We start from the raw sequence: 19,209 nt of genomic DNA, 5'->3' as shown, positions 1-19,209 counted from the left end.
ATTTATTTGTTGCTGTAGTTAAAGAGTATGGCAGCTTCAAAAAGTGGCATGAATTTATTATTCTTTTAACTGAAATCTTGGCCAAATTTAACATGATATTTGATTGTTTTGTTCATCAACAAAAGTAAATGCAAGTTAAGACTAATAATGTTAGCTGTAAAACTACTGGATGAATAAGATTTAACATTATAGTAGTTATTTGTGACTTATTCTGTTTGAACAACCTGAAAATGTGGAGTGCAATTACTTATTTTAAGTTGCAATTACTAGTTTTTATTGCTGACTAGTCATTTTAATCTGGAAATACCAGTGGTTTGCCTGATATTTTCAAGACTTACTTATGACCCTTTTATGATCTTTGTTTGTTTTTGCTATTGCGATTGTTTTCTTTTTCATTACATTTCGTAATTGGTATTGCCAGTGTTATGAGACTACAAAATTTTGCAAGTGGGATCTTTAAAATATTACACTTTTTAATTGGTTAATACTATTACATAAGAAAGGCCACATCATCATATGCTCTTGATCTTGTACCTAATCACTTACTCAACTCTGTTCATAGTTCTTTCATATTTTTAGATGATTACTTTTTATATTTAAAAGGGAGAATAGATTATATCTCTGTAATATTTAACCCTCTGATTTACTTTTCTTGTCTTATTACATTGGCCAACCAACCCAGTACAATGACGCCTTTCACTAATGATTCTCTTTATCTTCGTGCTTTCTCTAACTTTAAGGGAAATTCTTAAAATATGAAACTGATTTTCCCCCCACTTTTCCTTTATTTCTTTTTGTTTTTCTTATTTTTGGCATCTCATTAAACATTCCTATTCTGTTTTTTTCTTTACTTTCATAATGTGTTAAATCACAATAGATTTTTATATATCGAAACCAACTTGCAATCCTAGTGTAAACTTTTTTTTTCCCCACATTGCATTATGGTGAAAGAACATCATATGTATGTTATTAAAACTTCTAGTTAACACAACATTAAGGGTTCATATTATTATTACTATATACATGCCATTTACTTCTGATAGCTTCTTACCTTTGTAAAGGACCCTTTTTCTCTCTGGAATTCCCTCAGAACCTGAACCATTGTTATTTCTTTGCATCCAGCACCCACATGATCTTCTTTAGACTGTGGGTAAACATCTTTATTGCCAGTTCTTTAATGCAGATAGGGAATGAGGGATGGGCCATCTCACTGACTCAGAATATAGTTAATGAAAACTTACCCTGAATATTGGCTCAGGGTCTTTTTCTGCTCCTGGAATTTGTTCACCCTCAGTTTGAGTAAACCCAGAATTATCTTCTGCAGAGCCTTACCTTGTGTATGTTGTGGTCTGTGCTGCTTATTTCCACTCTGGTACAATCCCCTTTCCTTCCTAGTGTATTTGTGTGTCCATGTGTATACTTCCAGAGTACATTTAATCCCACTATCACCACCAATACACAGTTGCAAAGATTCATTAAAATAAGATATTCTTCAAAAAAATTTTTTGGTCATTTTGTTATATTCTGAAGCCATCATTCATTAGAAAACCTAATTCATACAATTAAAAAGTAGTAGATTGATTTCTTCTTTAAATATGTTCTTAGAATTTATAACATACGGGTAGGGGATGTTCTTAAGAGTTCACCATTGTAATTCTCACTTTTTGTAATCCCATTCTTGAAAGTTCATTCTGTCTTCACTATTATCTTCCTCCCATTATTTTCAAATATATGGTGATTACTCTCTACTGGATTCAATGAGTTTAATTTTAATGAGCTTCTATATTATTCTGCTGGCTTGCATAAAAGAAATGAGCTATTTTTGCATGAATCCTACATTACAAAGATGGCCTCAGGGTAAATGGTGAAGGGTATGCTTGGGTACCATTTCATAATTTGAGAAAAATTAAACAGTTACTGTGTTTAAAGTGATAAGAATTCCTTTACGTGTATTCACAGCTCTAATAGGTTATGTTTTAGTTTTAATTTCAAAAAAGGAACCACTATCACATTGCAAATTTTTATCCTATCCAACAATGAAAATAAGAAACAATATTTTTATTTTAGTTGGTATACAATATATTGTTGGTATACAATATATTGTGGTTATTTCAGGTATATAGTCTAGTGATTTGATATTTTTATACCTTATGTGTTTACCTTATACCTAATGTGATCATTCCACCAAGTCTAGTAATCATGTCACCATGCAGACATCACACTATTATTGGCTATATTTCCTTTCACCTTTATCCCCTATCTGTTTATGCCCCTCCCCTGTGGCAACTATCCCTTTGGTGTCTGTTTTTGATGAGTCTGCTTTATTTTATTTTGTTTCTTTTGTTTTCTAGATTCCACATAGACATGAAACCATATGATACTTGTCTTTTTCTGTTGAGCTTATTTTATTTAGAATGATATTTTCTAAGTGTATCCATGGCTTCATTCTTTTTTATTGCTGCATAATATTCCATTGTATATGTATGTGTATCACATCTTTGTTATCCATTCATCTATCAATGGGCACCTAGATTGCTTCCATACTTTGGCTGTTGCAAATAGTGCTGCAATGAGTATAGGGGTGCACATATCTTTTCAAATTAGTGTGTTCATGTTCTTTGGATAATGACCCAAAAGTGAAATCTAAAAGAATCCAACAAAAAATTAATAAATTCATAAAAGAATGCAATAAAGTAGCAGGATAAAAAGAGTTTCTATTTTTTTAAAGATTTTATTTATTTATCTTTAGAGGGGAAGGGAAGGAGAGAGGGAGAGAAGTATCAATCTATGGTTGCCCCTCATGTGTCCCCTGCTGGGAACTGGTCTGCAACCCAGGCATGTGCCCTGACTGGGAATCGAACCACAGTCCTTTGGTTTGCAGGCCTGTGCTCAATCCACTGAGCTACAGCAGCCAGGGCAAAAGAATTTCTATTTTAAATGCCATTTTAGGTATTCATATTCTGAGTAGCTCTTGAAAAGAGGTGATTATCACTTTAAAATCAGTGTGTTTATTAAGTCAAATTTATTTACTTTTTTATTTTGTTTATATTTGTTTTATTAAAATCTTATTTTGTCAATTTTTTGATGCTGGAGAAACCTTTACATATTCGTCCCTCAATTTGTCAATAGTTATTTTTTCTAAATTGTAGAGAGTTATAAATAAAAGAATTAAAACTCCCCAAATTTACTATCCTTTTGAAATCTCTAATCCATGAATATCCATAGAGTTTAATGTGGCTCAGTAACTTGCTCCCATGTTTCTTAGGCACCACACAACTTGGCATACAATCCCTGGTTTAGGGTTCATGATCACCATCACGTGATATTTATTGGGTGGCCTAGCATGGAGGATGAAGACCTATAAAAGTTATTTTTAAAAAATATTCTTGGTCTCTTGTGGTTGATGTGAAAGTGGATGTTGCTAGCCCTGTTACTGGAGTTTTTGAATGTTGTTTCTTGACAAACAAGATAGCTCTTCCTGAATCTGACATAGTTTGCCTTTGGACTTATCTGAAATTTGAGTTCCATATGGTTCATCTGTATTCAATATTCATCTTCTATAACTTAAGCTGATTTTTTGCTGTTTTATGTGCCCTAGAAATTAGTAACATATCAGGCTGCAGGAAATGACTACTAATTATTTTGTTATGAAGAGAATAAGAAGAAGTACTTAGAAGCTAGTATCATGCCTTAGAGTGTTTAAATTAAAATATAGCATTTATCATTTATAATTACATTATTCCCATAACTTCTTTTTTTTGGATTAGCAAGCCCTATCATAAGCAACCAAATTAATGTTATGAGATAGTAAAAACTTTATCACTGTCCTGTGTTCTCTGAAAATCCGATATTTAAAATGAGAGCAAAGAATTTTTACCATTTGCTTAAACAAACCTGTTTTGTTTCCTTTGTAAAACAACCACTTTATTTCTTCTATCCACCAAATAATTAGTTCAAGGTAGAAAGATAAATACCAGAAAAGGATTTACAAGACATTGTTACCTCAGATTGAAAATAAGTACTGTAAATCAGGTATTGATTACAGTATTGGTTATCGAGAACATGAAGGACTAACCCAACGGCTTCTTCCATGATGATTACACAACCCTCCCCCCACCTTTTTTCTTCTGAACTTCACAAGACGTATTTCTACAAATGAGAAATGTAACATCTAGAAGAATCTCTAGTCTGTGGAGGTCATCTCTGTGAGTGTGTGTTTTTGTTTTGTTTTTGTCTCACACGATGATGGGAACCTACTTCTGAGTAAGGAACTTAAACCCGAACAAAACGCATTTGAGCAGGCTAGATGTCTTAGTACATGCTTTCCTTTCATAGTTCAAGTCATGGAAACAAATATTTCATTCTATGAGAGGGCTCTGTTTTTTCATAAGAATGATATATGTAATTACCTGTAAGAACTTCCTATCATCGAACTCAGGTTTACTTTTAAATGTCTTGTATTTAACAATTCCTATAAAAATTATCTTTTTTTTTTTTTGCTTTTGTGATTCAGTGTTCAGTATCCTTAGTGTCTCTAGCTCTATTCATTGGATATGTGTATAATCAAGACACACATTTTTTGTAATTACTCCTCCTTTTTGCTAGTATTTTAATTATTTCATAGCCATCAGGCATTTATTTGCCTTTTAAAAGCCTTCCAATCTCAATCAGAATGAATAAACAATTAAAACAAAGAAAGATTTTGTAGCCCTGTTTTCCTTTTGATTGTGTGTGTTCTATATAACACTTAAATTATTCTTTATGAAATTAGTATATCCAGGAAACGAGAATTACGCTGTAGGCTGAGTGAATGGAAAACATGCTGGTGTTTCCTTTGTAAGTTCTCCAGGGTGCCACAGGAGGTTTCCAATGTGCTGCTTATTTGTGCTCTCCCCTGATCTTTTCCAGTTCATTATAATGCTGAAGCAATAATGAAAATGTTGCCTAGCCTTTTCTATGTTCTACACCTCACTGAAAACATGTCAGCAGAGAAAGCAAACGTTCATCATTTCTCAATGTAAACCAGATCCTGCCAGGGATCATGCCAAACCCAACCAACCGTGACAGTCAAATCAATGTATGTTTTGGTTTAAATTTTTATTTTTGCCTTTGCTTTAGCAACTTGACTCCAGTATTTGTTGTTCCCTATGACTTACCATTTTAGGGCGTGACAGTTCCTGAAATTGACAAGGCTTCCTGCTTACCTTTGCAGTGTATATGTGTGACGACATAAACTATGAGAGAAAGATGACATTTTGACTCAATATTTACTTTATGTTCTCTACATCTGTTTTACAGAAATCCATTTTTAATTTTTTTCACCAATAGTCACTGAAAAATGCTTGCTTTTACCCTTTGCCTGGGTGTTACAAATTCTAGAATCGGCGTTCCAATTATTTACAAACAGAGACTTTATTATTATTGACCCAGGAGATTTAGTTCTGTCACCAGTTTGTGCTAATGTCGTAGAACAGAAATTGGTGGTTTTGTGCAGTTCCGGAGGCAGCGAACACACTCCATGCAGGTGTGAGCGTGAGTTAGTGTCCCGCTGCTGAGTCATGTAAACATCCTGAGACGGATTATATTTTTAAATTTGATACTAAACTAAGCAAAAAAAAATTTATTGGCTGTAAACTTGAAAAAGTCCTTCAGAAGCATGTTTTCTGAGATAAGAATGTCCCTAACATGAAGTGCTTGGACTCTATCGATTCTGATTTGGGTTTCAAGTCTGATTTGTTTCATTCACTATCTATGTGACTTTGGGCAAGTTATGGAATCTCTTTTGGTTTAAGTTTCTCAGTAATAGAATTTACTTCACGGTGTGTGTTATATTTTCTTTACTTTTTCTTCTAGTGATTGCGTAAGGCATAATTCTGTTTCATACTCCTGCTGATTGTTTATCGAATTTTACATGCACATTTACTTTTTCATTTCTTATTAACTTAAAGTCAATGATGATTTATTTGGTATACATTGTCTTGATTTTGTATAAAATGTGAAATTTGAAAATAGTACAAATAATTCCTGTGTACTCTTGATCCAGAATTCCCAATTTTAAATCTTATATCCTCACAGTATCAAAACCAGGAAATTAACATGGATACAACCTCTTATCTAATCTACAAATCTTACATTTTGTCAGCATTCCCACTATTATCTTTTTTTCTGGTCCAGGATCCCATCTTGGAACACGTGCTACATTTTGCGTCATCTATTTTTAGTCTCACTTAGTCTGGGACACTTCATCAGTCTGCCTCGAGGACCTTGCACTTTTGCTAAGTATTGGCCTGCTATCTTGTGTGGTGCCTCTCAGTTTAAGTTTGTTTCATATTTTCTGATGAGTAAATCCAGACAACACATTCTTGGCAAGAACACCAAAGAAGTAACTTCATATTCTTCCTGGTGCGTTATATCAGGGGTTACTTGGTGTCCACAAGTCCCACTACTGCTGATATTAATTATGATCACTTAGGTAAGGTGGTGACTGCCAGATTTAGCCACTGAAAATGTATTATTTTTTCCTTTATAAATAATAAATATCTTGTGGGAAGCTACTTTAAGACTATATGGATATACCAGTTACCATAGTTTTTCATGCCAAGGGGAAAAAGAGCACTGTAGGTAATCTTTTAAATCTGTGATCTTCTCCATGAAATAGGCCTCTTTCAGCATTCAGTTCTGGGAGGACGTTTTGCCAGGTCAGTCTTTTCCTGGTTAAGACTGATCAGCACTAGTCTGGTCAGGAGAGAACTCTTTTTTTTTTTTTTTTGGCAGGTTACTATTCAAAGCCTCCTTCTTAGAAGGAAGTAGAGCTTTTTAATTTAATAGTAAACGCTTTTCTATGGGATTTTGTGATTAAGACTTTGGATACTCAGCCATTTTACCAACATTGGAGAGCTTAGTGGTCATTAATCAGACATCTTTTTTTTTTTTCTGTGCTCAAAAGTATTCTAAGAGTAACCTTCTCCATACTCCCTCTGTCTGTCCGTCTCTGTCTCTCTCTTTCACACACACACACAGACGCACACTGCTGTGAGAAGTGTTTCAAAGATATGTTTGAATTGCTCATTTTAATTCTTTCTTTGCATTAAGTTTATAATTAAAAATTTGAAACTATATTTTATGGGAACTATATAACCAGTCTTTTTGCTTCAAGAGACAGTATTGTTTTTTCGCTAACACCTGGGTCATCCACTCTAAAAGAAACTCCTCTGGATCATCTTCCTGCCCCTTCAGCATTTCCCACATGTTGCAGAACGGCACCCGTTACTCACTGACACCTAGTCTGCAGCTTCTCCCTCACCTAAGAGGGCGCCACCTCACCATCTGCCTTTATCCTCCTGATGTGGCAATGTCCCTCACACCCACCTCCTAGGTCAGACGTGCCTTGGTAGATGGGGAACCACGTAGCATGAAATTCTAGCTTTTGACATCAATCTAGTTTCCAAGTGCAGGTAGAATTTTTTCTTATTTTTATTTTTAGGGATTAGTTTCATAACAATATATTCTTTATCTAAAAACTTTAATGCTTCAAAGGTGTCTTTATAACTAGTATATAAGGGCATATCTTGACAGAATTGATCAGCAAATGAATCCAGTGAGTAGACATGTATTGAGTATCTACTATGGGCATAGTACTTTATTTGAGTCAGAATTTATGTCAAAAGAGTTCTCTTTTCCTACCTACAATTTAGCTAAGAAAATAAGGCCTATATGTACATAAACCTAAGAAAAATATGAGTGAGGGATGGTGAGCCTATGACCATGTATGAACATCAGTAACACTGATGTTCAGTAAAACAGATAATTTCATACGAGAAAGTCGTCACAGCAAGGATTTTGAAAAGCAGTGTGAATAGAAAACGTTTTGGGGAAACCATTTGACTGGAGAAGGAACAACAGTGATTATGTCAGTGCGGCCACAGTAGTGGATTCTGCACAGTAAGGGAGTGAGAGCTGGGGTCAGAAGAGGCTGTTGGTGGTTGGTCTGGAAGGCTAAGATGAAGTTTGTGCTGAAAGTCATGTGGATTTGATAGACTGAAAACGGTTATTGTAGTGAGGTTAGAGGAGTAGCCCAAGGCAAAGGGAAGTAGTCATTTAGGGCATCCTAGAGGGAATCCAGCGACAGGGTGGTGTGGATGTGACTCAGAGTGGTCACAGCCTGGCGGGCGAAGGGTGAGTTGTAGAAGATCAAAACGGGTTTGCTAATTGAAAGGGACATTGTGTATGAGATCGCTCTTTCAACTTCATTAAGTTGCGGAATTTATATTGTGAATGATGTTGTAAGAAAATAAAGTATGACAGTGTGACAAGTCCCAGATCTCAAAATAATTGACACAATAATGGACTGCTTGTTTCTCAGGCCAGACGTCTGGTGATTTTGGCTGCCCGCGTTTTGCCCCACTGCACTTTGGCTCAGGGCAGCATGCAGTGCAGGTCTTTCCTATTTAACAAAGTCCCAGTGCTGCCCCCTAGAGTTTTATTGACCAATTATTTTTTCTTCATCATCTCATGCCACAAATACTTACTGAGCACCGCCAGTGTGGGCAAGGTGTTGTACTGGGCATGGAGGATAGAGGAGAAGACAAGTGCTGGTCGATGATTGTGTTAAGCCGTGGACCTGGGTGCACGTTCACGAGTACTTTATTATCTCGAGGTGTTAGGCGGTGTCGTTGTGCTGGAATGAGCAAGAATGCTTTCATTCGGAGAAGACAGTTTAGTTTTTCTCAGATTTGATCACAGGGTGACTTCTTTTCCCTGCAGTTTCAGAAATTTGCAAACACCAAACATTCACTTTCATCCCCACTAGGGGACAGTGTGTCACCATTAGATTTTTTTGTTGTTGTTCTAAATCAGCAAAATGTGTACACATTTTTGATTTGTTATTATCTTAGAAATGTAACAAATTGTTGAAATGTTTATAAAGTCTACAACTTGGGATATTTGTAACTGTAAATTGTACAGGTAGCTAGATTTAGAGAGCGGTAGATGCCTGTGTGTGCGTAGATACGGATAGTACAGTTTTATTTATTTAGAGTGTTTGAAACTTTATGGCATATAGGTAATTTTTGCATGGATGGGTGGAAGAAGAATATTTATATCAAAATATAAGCATCTGAATTTCAGGACAGCTTTGTAACTCACAGAAATTGATTTAGGCGTCGGGCATGAAATTTGCTTGAGACATTGCAATGTTTTTACCCTTCAGAAAGAGCTGTGCAATCTCCTGAGACATCTTAAGCCTAAATATACAAAAATATATTTTACCTTTATAGATTTCCTTTAACGGAGTTCATCGTGTTCTTAGGAATGATATGTATGGGGATGAATTTCTCTAAAAGATTTCCTTTCGGGTTGTCTATAAAGATTTAGACAGTAATGACATCATAGCTTTTCCTGCTATTCTTTGAGACAGGATTCTACAAAACTCACATAAATTTGATTCTAAAGGCATACCATCATTTGTTTATACCTCTTTAAATTCAAGTACCTAGAGCCGTGTAGTACAATGATAGGATTTAACATTTTAAAATATACCTTTGAGTTTTTCAAGTTTATATACACTGGTAACAGTTTTGCCAAAAGCTGTCATTTGAGAAAATTGAAAGGGACAGTAAGTAAGGAATCTGGAAGACATGGGCAGGATAGGAAATCGACCATTTGTACTCCTGTGCAAGGTGCAACTTCCTAGTAATTTACTCCTGGAACTGCTTGTCCAAATTGTGAGGTGGATGGTGGGGAGGAGAGAGAAGACAGCTGCTCTGAACTGCGCAGGTGCTGCTGTCATTCTCAATCTTTTGTGAAAATGAAAAAAATTGTCTATTTTCCCTGATTTCCTGAATCTTGCCAAAGTCTTAGAAGTCCCATGAGAATTTCTATATCAAGGCTTCACTACTCTACTGAAGATGATAGACACATATAACCATGATAGGGAAACCTACTATTAACCAAAACCAAAAACAAACAAATAAAAAAAACCCTGTATACTAGAGGGCTACATCCAGGATTCCGTTGATAAGACTTAATGACTACTGAGTAAACTTAGAATTATCTTATGTGTTCAAAAGATAATGGCGATTGGAACTTGCGTGCATATTTTATCTAAACATAGTATATTTTCATCCTTATCTTAAAATTGAAAGGAATGGAGAAATAGCTAAAGATGATAACATTCCAGAAGTTATGTTTGTATTGTTTCATGAGAGGATAAAGTTTATAATTTTTAAGATTTTTCTAAAAATTTTGACATTGTTATTAAGTGAACAGTATAAGATAAAACAAGTAATTATAATTATGGCAATACTGTAGACTTTAATGCACCTTATATCATTAAAGGTATTCTTGTTTTTGTTTAGATTCAACAAGTGTTGAGTTTGTAATTTTTATGGATGGGTGTGTAAGCATTGGTGTGCTGTGTTTATTATAGCTTGCTTATCTCTTTATGGCTTGTGAGTAGAAACTAAGGAAAATCTGAAGCCTAGAAATCACTAGAGTTAAGGATAGTAAATAAACTGCTAACAGATTTGGTTTTGGTCATTTTTCTTCATTTTTTATTGGAGGTATTTGAGTAGGCACTTTCCCCTCAATACTTTTGCAAGGTCTAGCTTATCACAGTCACATGAAACAATGAAAATTGATCATGATTTCTTGTTCCCCAAATCTTTCTTGTCCATTCTGGACTCCACAATTAAATATGGACTTACCTTTTCTTTGAAAAGTAATATTTTGCTTTTTAGATTTACAAAAAATTGAGGTGATCACACAGAGTTCTCATATGCCCTGCATCCAGTTTCCCCTATTAGCAACTGAAGTCCATAGTTTATTCAGATTTTTTTCATTTTTACTTAATATATTTTTTGGAATTCCAGGATGCCATATGACTTCTAGTTGTCAGATCTTAGGTTTCTCTTGGCTGTGACAGTTTCTTGTTTATGACGGCTTGACAGTTTTGAGGACCGGGCAGATGGATTGTGGGAGGTCCCTCTATTGGAATTTGTTTGATGTTTTTCTCGTGATTTAGACCGGGATTATGGGTTTTGGGGGAGGAAGACCACAAAGGTGAATGCCATTTACATCACATCCTATCAAGAGTGCATTATCAGCCCTGGCTGGTGTGGCTCAGTGGATTGAGTACCGGCCTGTGAATCAAAGGGTTGCTGTTTGGATTCCCAGTCTGAGCACATGCCTGGGTTGCAGCCAGGTCTCCAGTGGGGGGCGCTTGAGAGGCAGCAGCACTTGGATATTTTTCTTTTTTTTCTCCCTCCTTTCCCCTCTATCTAAAAATAAATAAATAAAATCTTTAAAAGAAAGAGTGCATTATCATCAACATGATTTTTCAGTCTCGTGTTGACCTTACTTATTTCGTGTTAGCAGTTAAACACTTTTATGATGTGATATTTAGACACACAAAGGAATGTACATGTATATACATATATATACACATGTGTGAATGATGCTGAAATGACCACCTACAATGCTCCTTCACTCTCCATCCTTGTCAAGAATGAAACACATTGTTTCGGCTATCTGATGGCATCAAGAAATGCTTTTTAAGACCCATCTGAGTTTGCATTTTTTGTACTTGTGTTATCAATACTTTTATAAAGATACAGAATTGTGGGACGAGTTTGAAACCCATACACAGATGGGCTGCGTGCTCTTTGTACACACTAGAATTTTGTGTATGCCTCACTGTTTTGTTTAACCAGTTTTCAATTTCCATGTCTTTCAAGGGAAAAATGAGCAATCGAGCTGAGGCAGAGAGAAGACACACAGTCAGTGGAATAACACAGGTCCTTCTCACTGATTTCTAACCTTTCCAAATGATGCCTATAAAACGTGCACAAGTAAATGAACCCTTAAAAGAACATCCATACTTAAATTCTTTATTATCTAAAGATATACAAGTTATGGAAATACCACAATGAGAATAGAAATTTATTCGGAGATATGGAAAGGTGCTTTTTCTATCCTTAGAATCTTAAATAGATTTTTTTCCCTTTTGCTTCTTCATTTGTTACTATTCTGCTTTCATTTTGGCAATTCCAAACTGATTTCAAAGAAGCTGTACAGATAGCCTTTTTTGTGTTTATTTTTGAAGGGGGAATTTTAATTATCATCATCTGTTGTATGTCTTAATTTAATAAATAAGACCTGGGAGTAGATGTGTATTATAAACCCTGCAACATTGTAATTAATTAATCATTAAGAGTGACAAATACATATATATAGTTAGTTTTCATTTTGTTCAGTTTTAGCATGATTATTTCTTTGTTTATGAATGATGTGGCATGTAAGTGCATCACAGTTTAAGCCCAAGAATATTTGGCTTTAGAATCATTTGTTTTTGTGTGATTTAGGTCTTGTGATATTCGGAAACCAGTACCGCATTTGAAATGCTGAAATGTCGTTGAAACCCACAAGCAAGAGGCCAAAGTGGCCACCATTCAGCCCCTTGCGTGTCTTGCCCCACTTCACCTTTTAGAACTTAATTTGGGAAATGGATGAAAGGAGTAGTGTAATGGAGGTGGTCTCTCATCACCATTCTCATAGATGAGAAGCCCAAGGCCTGGGCTGGTGGAGGCTGGTGGCAGTGGTGAAGCTTAGAGACTGCTCTTCTTTGTACTACTGCCAAGGCTTCCGGCTAAATATGCAAATAGGAGTAAACAAAGTAACCAAATAGTGGTCATCGTTAACAAATGAGTTACACTGAAAGGGTGATGATATCTCTATCATAGGGCCTCCTTTGCTTTGAATTGTTATAATTTATGGAGTGTTACCATGTGTTAGGCATTGAGCTAAGTGTTTCATATTCAAAGATAAAATGAAAAATTCTTTACATCGAGCAACATCATGCGATGGAATAAATGGTCAACTAAAAAGACTAGTTAGAACTCAGTGTGCTAGATGAATTCCCAGCTGTGGGAACAGTCACCTCGCCCAAACTGGGCCAGAGGACAGGAGACAGGACAGTTTGCAGGAGTCACTGCTATCTGGATGGAACCACACAGGCTAACCAGGGTCAGCTAAGCTGGGAAGAGAGAGGGAAGGCTTTTCCGGCGAGGGGATTAGCCGGTGCAGAGGTATGAAGCTTGGAAAAACAAACAGCTCGTGTGAGCAATCCTAAACAGTTCTGTGTGGCCTGGAGATTTGAGTGGCTTTAATGGAGAGGCTGGATATACACGACTCTTGTCTTTGCCAGGTAAAGGGTTCAGACTTGAACCTGGAGTTTCAAAGTAGCCTTCAGAGGATTTTAGGCAGGATAGCGATGCGATCAGATCTCTTTTTTGAAGTAAGTGTTTTGACTGCGGTGGGGGAAACAGGGTAGAACAGTGTAGGGCCTTAGAGAGACTGTTTATGAGGTTGTTTGGTAATTCAGGACAGAGGTATTGTGCTGGCAGTGGCTGCATGTGAGTTCAAGATGGAGTGGAGTATGTGAACTCAAGAAATGGGAAGGATTTAGAAGCAGTAGGTCCTAGAGACACACTGAGCATTGGGATAAGGCTTTCAGGATGACGCCAAGTTCAGAGACTGGTTACCAGATCCCACCTTTTGAACGCAGCACAATTCTTAACATAGAGACTTAAAGATATGAGCTTCGTTTCCACTTTCCCTTTCCCTTCACAGTATCATTTCTTCGTAGCTTCAAGAAACCTCAATGATTAGGATAAAGATATTCTAATAGCCAAAATGACTTCAAAGGCAAAACCCCATTTTAGCAACTTGGAGAGAACTCATTTCACAAATTTGCCTGATCCTGACTTCACAAAGAGCAGGTCTCCCCGGTTGTTCTCCCTCATCCCCCCACACCGGCACTCACCATTTGTGACAGTCTGTCCTTGGAAATCACTCGGAAACAAGGCAGAGCAAAGGTGCTGATTGTCAACGGGACAGCCACACTTCAGTGGAGAGCCAAAGTCAGTCAGCTATTGGATTAAAGGAAAACAAATCTTTTGTTTCATAGTGTCAGCCCTTGAAATTGCTTCAGTGTTTTTCTTGCTATCTTCAGCAAAAGATCTTCTCCCTTATCCAGGGGACTGAGGTCCTGCCTGTGGCTCTGGTCTGAGTGCCGCAGAGTGCTGAGGCCGGAGAGCCTCAGACAGTGAAATGTGGCTTTTTGAACTCATAGGAACAGAGTAGAACGGTCTTTGTTAGGGCTGAGGGGGAAAGAAATGGGGGAATGTTGGTCAGAGGGTACAAACTTCCAGTTACAAGGAGAGTGATTTCTGGGAATTGTACGGCATGGTGACTATAGTTAGCAGAATTGTATTGCATACTTGAGAGTTGCTAAGAGAGCAGATCTTAAGTGTTTTCATACATCCAACCCCACAAAATGGTAACTCTGTGAAGTGATACATGTGATAACTATTTCCTTAATCACTTCATTATATGAGGTCTGTACAGAAAAAGTCCACCCATTGTCAATATAACAAGAACAGTTTGTGCAACATCAATGTAGCCTGGCAGCTAAGGAGAGTGGACTGGAATGTGTATGCATAAACAATGACAACTCCACTGTACTAGTCAGAGGGAGCAGTAGATGCTGCTGAGTGAGCATGTGTAGTGTGTGGCTGTTGCATTCAAAACGTGTGAGTAGAGCAATGGATCTGCATCAAATTTTGTGGTAAGCTTGAATGTTCCTCTTTGGAAACTATCAGATGATTCAGAAGGCTTTTAGGATGATGCAATGAATGCAGCACAAATAAAAGTGTGGCATGAATGCTTCGAAGATGGTCAAGAATCTCTAGAAAGTGATCCACGTTCTGGAAGGCCTGCAACCAACAGAACACCTGTGAATGTTGAACGTGTACGGGCTGCAATCAATAAAGATCAGTGACTGACAGTGTGAGAACTAGAAGCTGATCTGGGGATTCCAAAAACTACTGTGCCTGAGATTTTGATGTAGGATCTTGGCATGAAACGTGTCAGGGCAAAATTTGTTCCATGGCTTCTGCTATCAGAGCAGAAGGATCATGTGCTACAGTTGGGAGAACTGTGTGAGGTCCCAAGGTGCCTACATTGAAGGCATCATTGCCCTATGTACAATGTTTCTTGTATCTTGCATCTTCTTCAATGCGTGTCTCTATTTTTCATAGTACATGGCTAGATACTTTCTAGACCGACCATATGTGTGTGTGTGTGTGTGTGTGTGTACACATATATAATTGCACTGTACCCCTTAAACTTATACAATATTATGTGTCAATTATATTTCATTAGGCTGGGGAAAATACTTAAGTAAATATGGTTTTTGAAAAGTAACTCTTTACTAAATTTAGTGTGTGACATCTGCTCTTCCTAAAATATGGTTTTATCCCTTTTTCTTTTTCTCAGGACAAGCAAAAGCTACAGGAGAGTGTAAGGCAAGGTGCCACTATCATTACCACCTTCATCAAGGAAAGAAACTCTGGATTCATTGGTCAGCTTCTGGTAGCATGAAGAACACAGAGAAAATTACCTACTGAGCTTATAGAAACATTTGTCTAAGTACTGTATCTCTTTCATGCTTCCCTACCTATTGTATGTGGTAGAATGTCTAAGTTGTCTTCTGTGTTTCACAGTTTGTAGAATATCATGCTCGGGTTATAAAAGTGGATCAATGTTTGTATCTGTGAAATTAAAATTTACTTTTTTGTGAATGTCAAAATATAAATGGCCTGACCCAGAAAAGAGTAGTTAAGTGGAAAATAATAGCCCTCATGTAATCTTTTCACAAAAGCATGAAGGATCAAATAGAAATGATAATGGGTGAGCTAATCCTCCAAGGCATGAGAATTTGGAAATCTTGAACTATTATCTCTGTGTTAATTAATAAATGACACTAAAATAAAATTAATAGATAAGATTCAGAATTATTGTTAATTCTAAAATTGTTCTCTCACCGTGAGATATTGACTTGTGTTCTGATTTTCCATGCATTAAAACAAAGTAAAGTAAAACAGTAGATAGTAGGGAATTCTGGTTCAAATATCTTCACCATTGATCCTCACATTACTCAAGATCCCTAAACAAGATGTAATATACTCCTTGATTTAATATAATTCTTATTCATTTTAAAGGGTTTCTGGTTTTTCTGAATGAATTTTAAAGAAGCCTGGGAAACTTCGTAAAAGTGAAGTTATTCTGGTCAACCTCAAGTTAGTCTTTTAAAAATCAGGAAGTCATTGCATGTCCAAGAACATTATTAATTATTCATTTGGTACAGATGCTGCTTTGTAAAGCAGGTTTTTATTCTCTCAAATTTCCACTGGTACATCTATCTTACATAGTGATGATTCCCCTTATATTAATTGCATTGTGTAATTATGTACATCCAGTCATTAGAGATGCCTTTTATTCCATATTTACATGCATGTTCTAATATTACATCAGATCAGATTATTCAGGGTTTAGGCTACACATGGAAACTATAAAAGTTGCATGAAATATTTCCTATAACATATCTACCTAGTGGAATATCTTTTTAACATGTCAGATAACTTTTCTTATATTTCTCAAGTGTGACGATTAGCAGGGGAGTTTGTACTTCACATGTAAGTGGCAGTGAGTAGAAGACAATGGACGTGGAGTAACTACTGCAATTCATTCCTCTAAATGAAATGCGCTTTTTCAGTGTAATTTCTACCTGTGCTTCTGGGCTTGCCACTTTCTCTCTCTCTCTCTCTCTCTCACTAGGGATGTTCTCACATAAAATAAATCACTTAATTCAAATCCTGAGGGTGGCTGTATATGGGCAATGTGCGGATTTTGGGTAGAATGTCTCTGTTGTTTAGGTGGTGGGTCAGCTGTGTTATGAAAGGTTCACACCTTCTGCCTGTTGAAGTCCTCAGGTGAACATGTTTTTAAGAATTTAAAGTTGTGTATAAAGGCAAATGGGGAAATGTTATCAAGGTTTTAAAGAGAGGGCGAGTGTCTTCAAGTTCAAGGCAGGGAAGGCGTATCTATGGCACAAGAGAACCACTGTATTGACCAAGTGTTGGCTGAGTACCTTAGATTCAGCCTAATAATGGAATGTTACACCAGACAAGAATTTATCTGGGAGTAATCAGTATGACTTTACCCTAGGCAATTGGAAACATTTAGTGTAATGAGGTTTAGCTAATAAAATATTAAATTGTGTCTAAACTAATCACTACCATCATCATCACCATCATCATAAAATTTTATTTTATTTTTTTCTTTATAGTTTACAAGTGATTCACAGGCTTGGCAACAATTAAATGAAATCCCCCCCACATCTTTTACTGTTTAGATGGGAAGTGATGTTCAGGAGCCTTAACTACCTTGCTCAAAGCCATGTGGCTGCCTAGTAACAAAAGCCAGGGCTTAAAGTCAAGACCACTGTAAACTGTGATTGCTGGCAAGGGACACCTGGCAGAGAGGCTGTGCGTGGGAAGTCAGCCAGAGGCTGGGGGTGAGCACTGGAGGAATGGACAGAAGGGGCGGCTCTGCCCAATTACCAGAGGAACGTCCTGAAACTTTTGTTTTTAATTTTGATGTTTGATTTTAGAGAGATGGGAAGGGAGGGAGAAAGGAAGAGAAATATCCATGTGAGAGAGAAACATCGATTGGTTGCCATATGAATGCACTCTGACCAGGGACTGAACTTGTAACCCAGACGAGTGCCCTGACCAGAATCCAGTCGGGGACCTTTCCATTTGTGGGATGACACCCAACAAACAGAGCTGCATCAGCTGCATCAGTCCTGAAGCTTTTGGCTTTCTAGCCATCTTTCCAGCACACAAAAATTATACCTAAGGGTGAAAGGAGTGGAGGGAATTATTGACCAGGGGAGAAAGATAAATTAGCTGTTTCTATTGTTTAAAAAGATTCAGGCCCTGGCTGGTGTAGCTCAGTGGATTGAGCACAGGCCTTCGAACCAGACAATTGTGGTTCGATTCCCAGTCAGGGCACATTCCTGGGTTGCAGACCAGTTCCCTGCAGGCCAGTTCCAAGCAGGGGATGCATGAAAGGCAACCATACATCGATGTTTCTCTCCCTCTCTCCTTCCCTTCCCTTCTAAAGATAAATAAATAAAAATCTTTTAAAAAATGTGTTGGTTTGTAATCAGCCTGTATAGATTAAAAAAAAAAGATTCAGAGGCTTACTTTCAGGAAAACTGTCTATTTTCACTTTGTTTTTCAAAGGCCATTAAAAATAATAGTAATTATGCCTCAGGTTCCTGAAATTGCTTTCTACTTGGGGACAGTTTTGTAAAAAGGCTTTTTCCTGAACATATGCTAGTTCATTAAATGCAATTTAAAGATAACCCTTTTAGATATTTAACAGCTTGATCAATGACTTTATTAATGACATACTAATAGGAGGTAGTCTTTTTTTATTGAAGTGCTCGATTTGAGAGATCATGTGCAGCAGGTATACTCATATACAGATAAAATTCCAACCTGTCTTACTATGGTCAGTTTAAACATTTTGCATTGGTTTAACAAAAAAGTGTTTTTTCTCATGCTACTTTATTATAATTATAATCACTTTTTCCATTATATGCATTAACCCAATGATTATTTTATAAAATCAAGTTGTAGTAGAATATTTTCTTATATTGAACCTGCAAATTTTACTTCCTTTTAATATTTAAACTAATTATGTCAAGCAAAATCATAATATTTTAATAAAAATGTAAAGAAAGCCATTTGGAAGAAGAAAAATTGAAGTTAGCTTTAAAGTTTAATTCAAAAATGAACAGAATAAATGAAAAATGCACATCATTTTAGTATTCATTAGTAGGGTCTAAAATAAGTGGACTAGAAGTGGCTGTGTAGGGGGTTTTGGCATCATGACATTTATATATGTTCTCACACATTTTTAGTTTCAAAATTGTGCAAATGTATGGATATTTTTTAAGTAAAAAGTAACAAATTACTGTTAAAGATTCTCAATATAGTCTACAAAACAAAAGTAATTAATAACTAAATAAAACATTGATATTTTAAAATCAGTTGTCAATTTTCATTACATTTATATGTGGTACAGAGAAATCTGATCAGATCACTGGGGAGGAGAGGGGAGGGGCCGCCCGAGGAGGTTGCCGGAGGCAGTGGTGAACAGTCTATGAAGGGACTGGAGGAGAAGCTGAATGCCTTCCGGTTGCCGGGAATTATGGCCCAAAAGACTTCAAATAAGAGGGCAGAGGCTGGCTCTTGGGCTCTCTTCCTCGAGGATGCCTGGATGATCGTGCTGCAGCTGCCT

General features: G+C 36.7%; 1 protein-coding gene across 1 annotated transcript in view; it reads left to right on the top strand.

Annotated features, from left to right (window-relative positions):
• The window catches only part of CRPPA (CDP-L-ribitol pyrophosphorylase A), a 206,593-nt gene extending 187,670 nt beyond the window's left edge, over positions 1 to 18,923 (top strand). The window contains exon 10 of the mRNA XM_037163912.2: positions 15,334 to 18,923. Within this exon, the coding sequence (XP_037019807.2) occupies positions 15,334 to 15,438 (105 nt within the window). The 3' untranslated portion in view covers positions 15,439 to 18,923. The remainder of the gene's footprint in view (positions 1 to 15,333) is intronic.
• Positions 18,924 to 19,209: the final 286 nt, after the last annotated feature.

The sequence above is a fragment of the Artibeus jamaicensis genome, unplaced genomic scaffold (assembly GCF_021234435.1).
Source record: "Artibeus jamaicensis isolate MK-2021 breed Jamaican fruit bat unplaced genomic scaffold, CSHL_Jam_final contig_923, whole genome shotgun sequence".
Taxonomy (NCBI): domain Eukaryota; kingdom Metazoa; phylum Chordata; class Mammalia; order Chiroptera; family Phyllostomidae; genus Artibeus; species Artibeus jamaicensis.
Note: the sequence above shows the minus strand (reverse complement) of the source record. Positions and strands in the feature narration are given on the sequence as shown.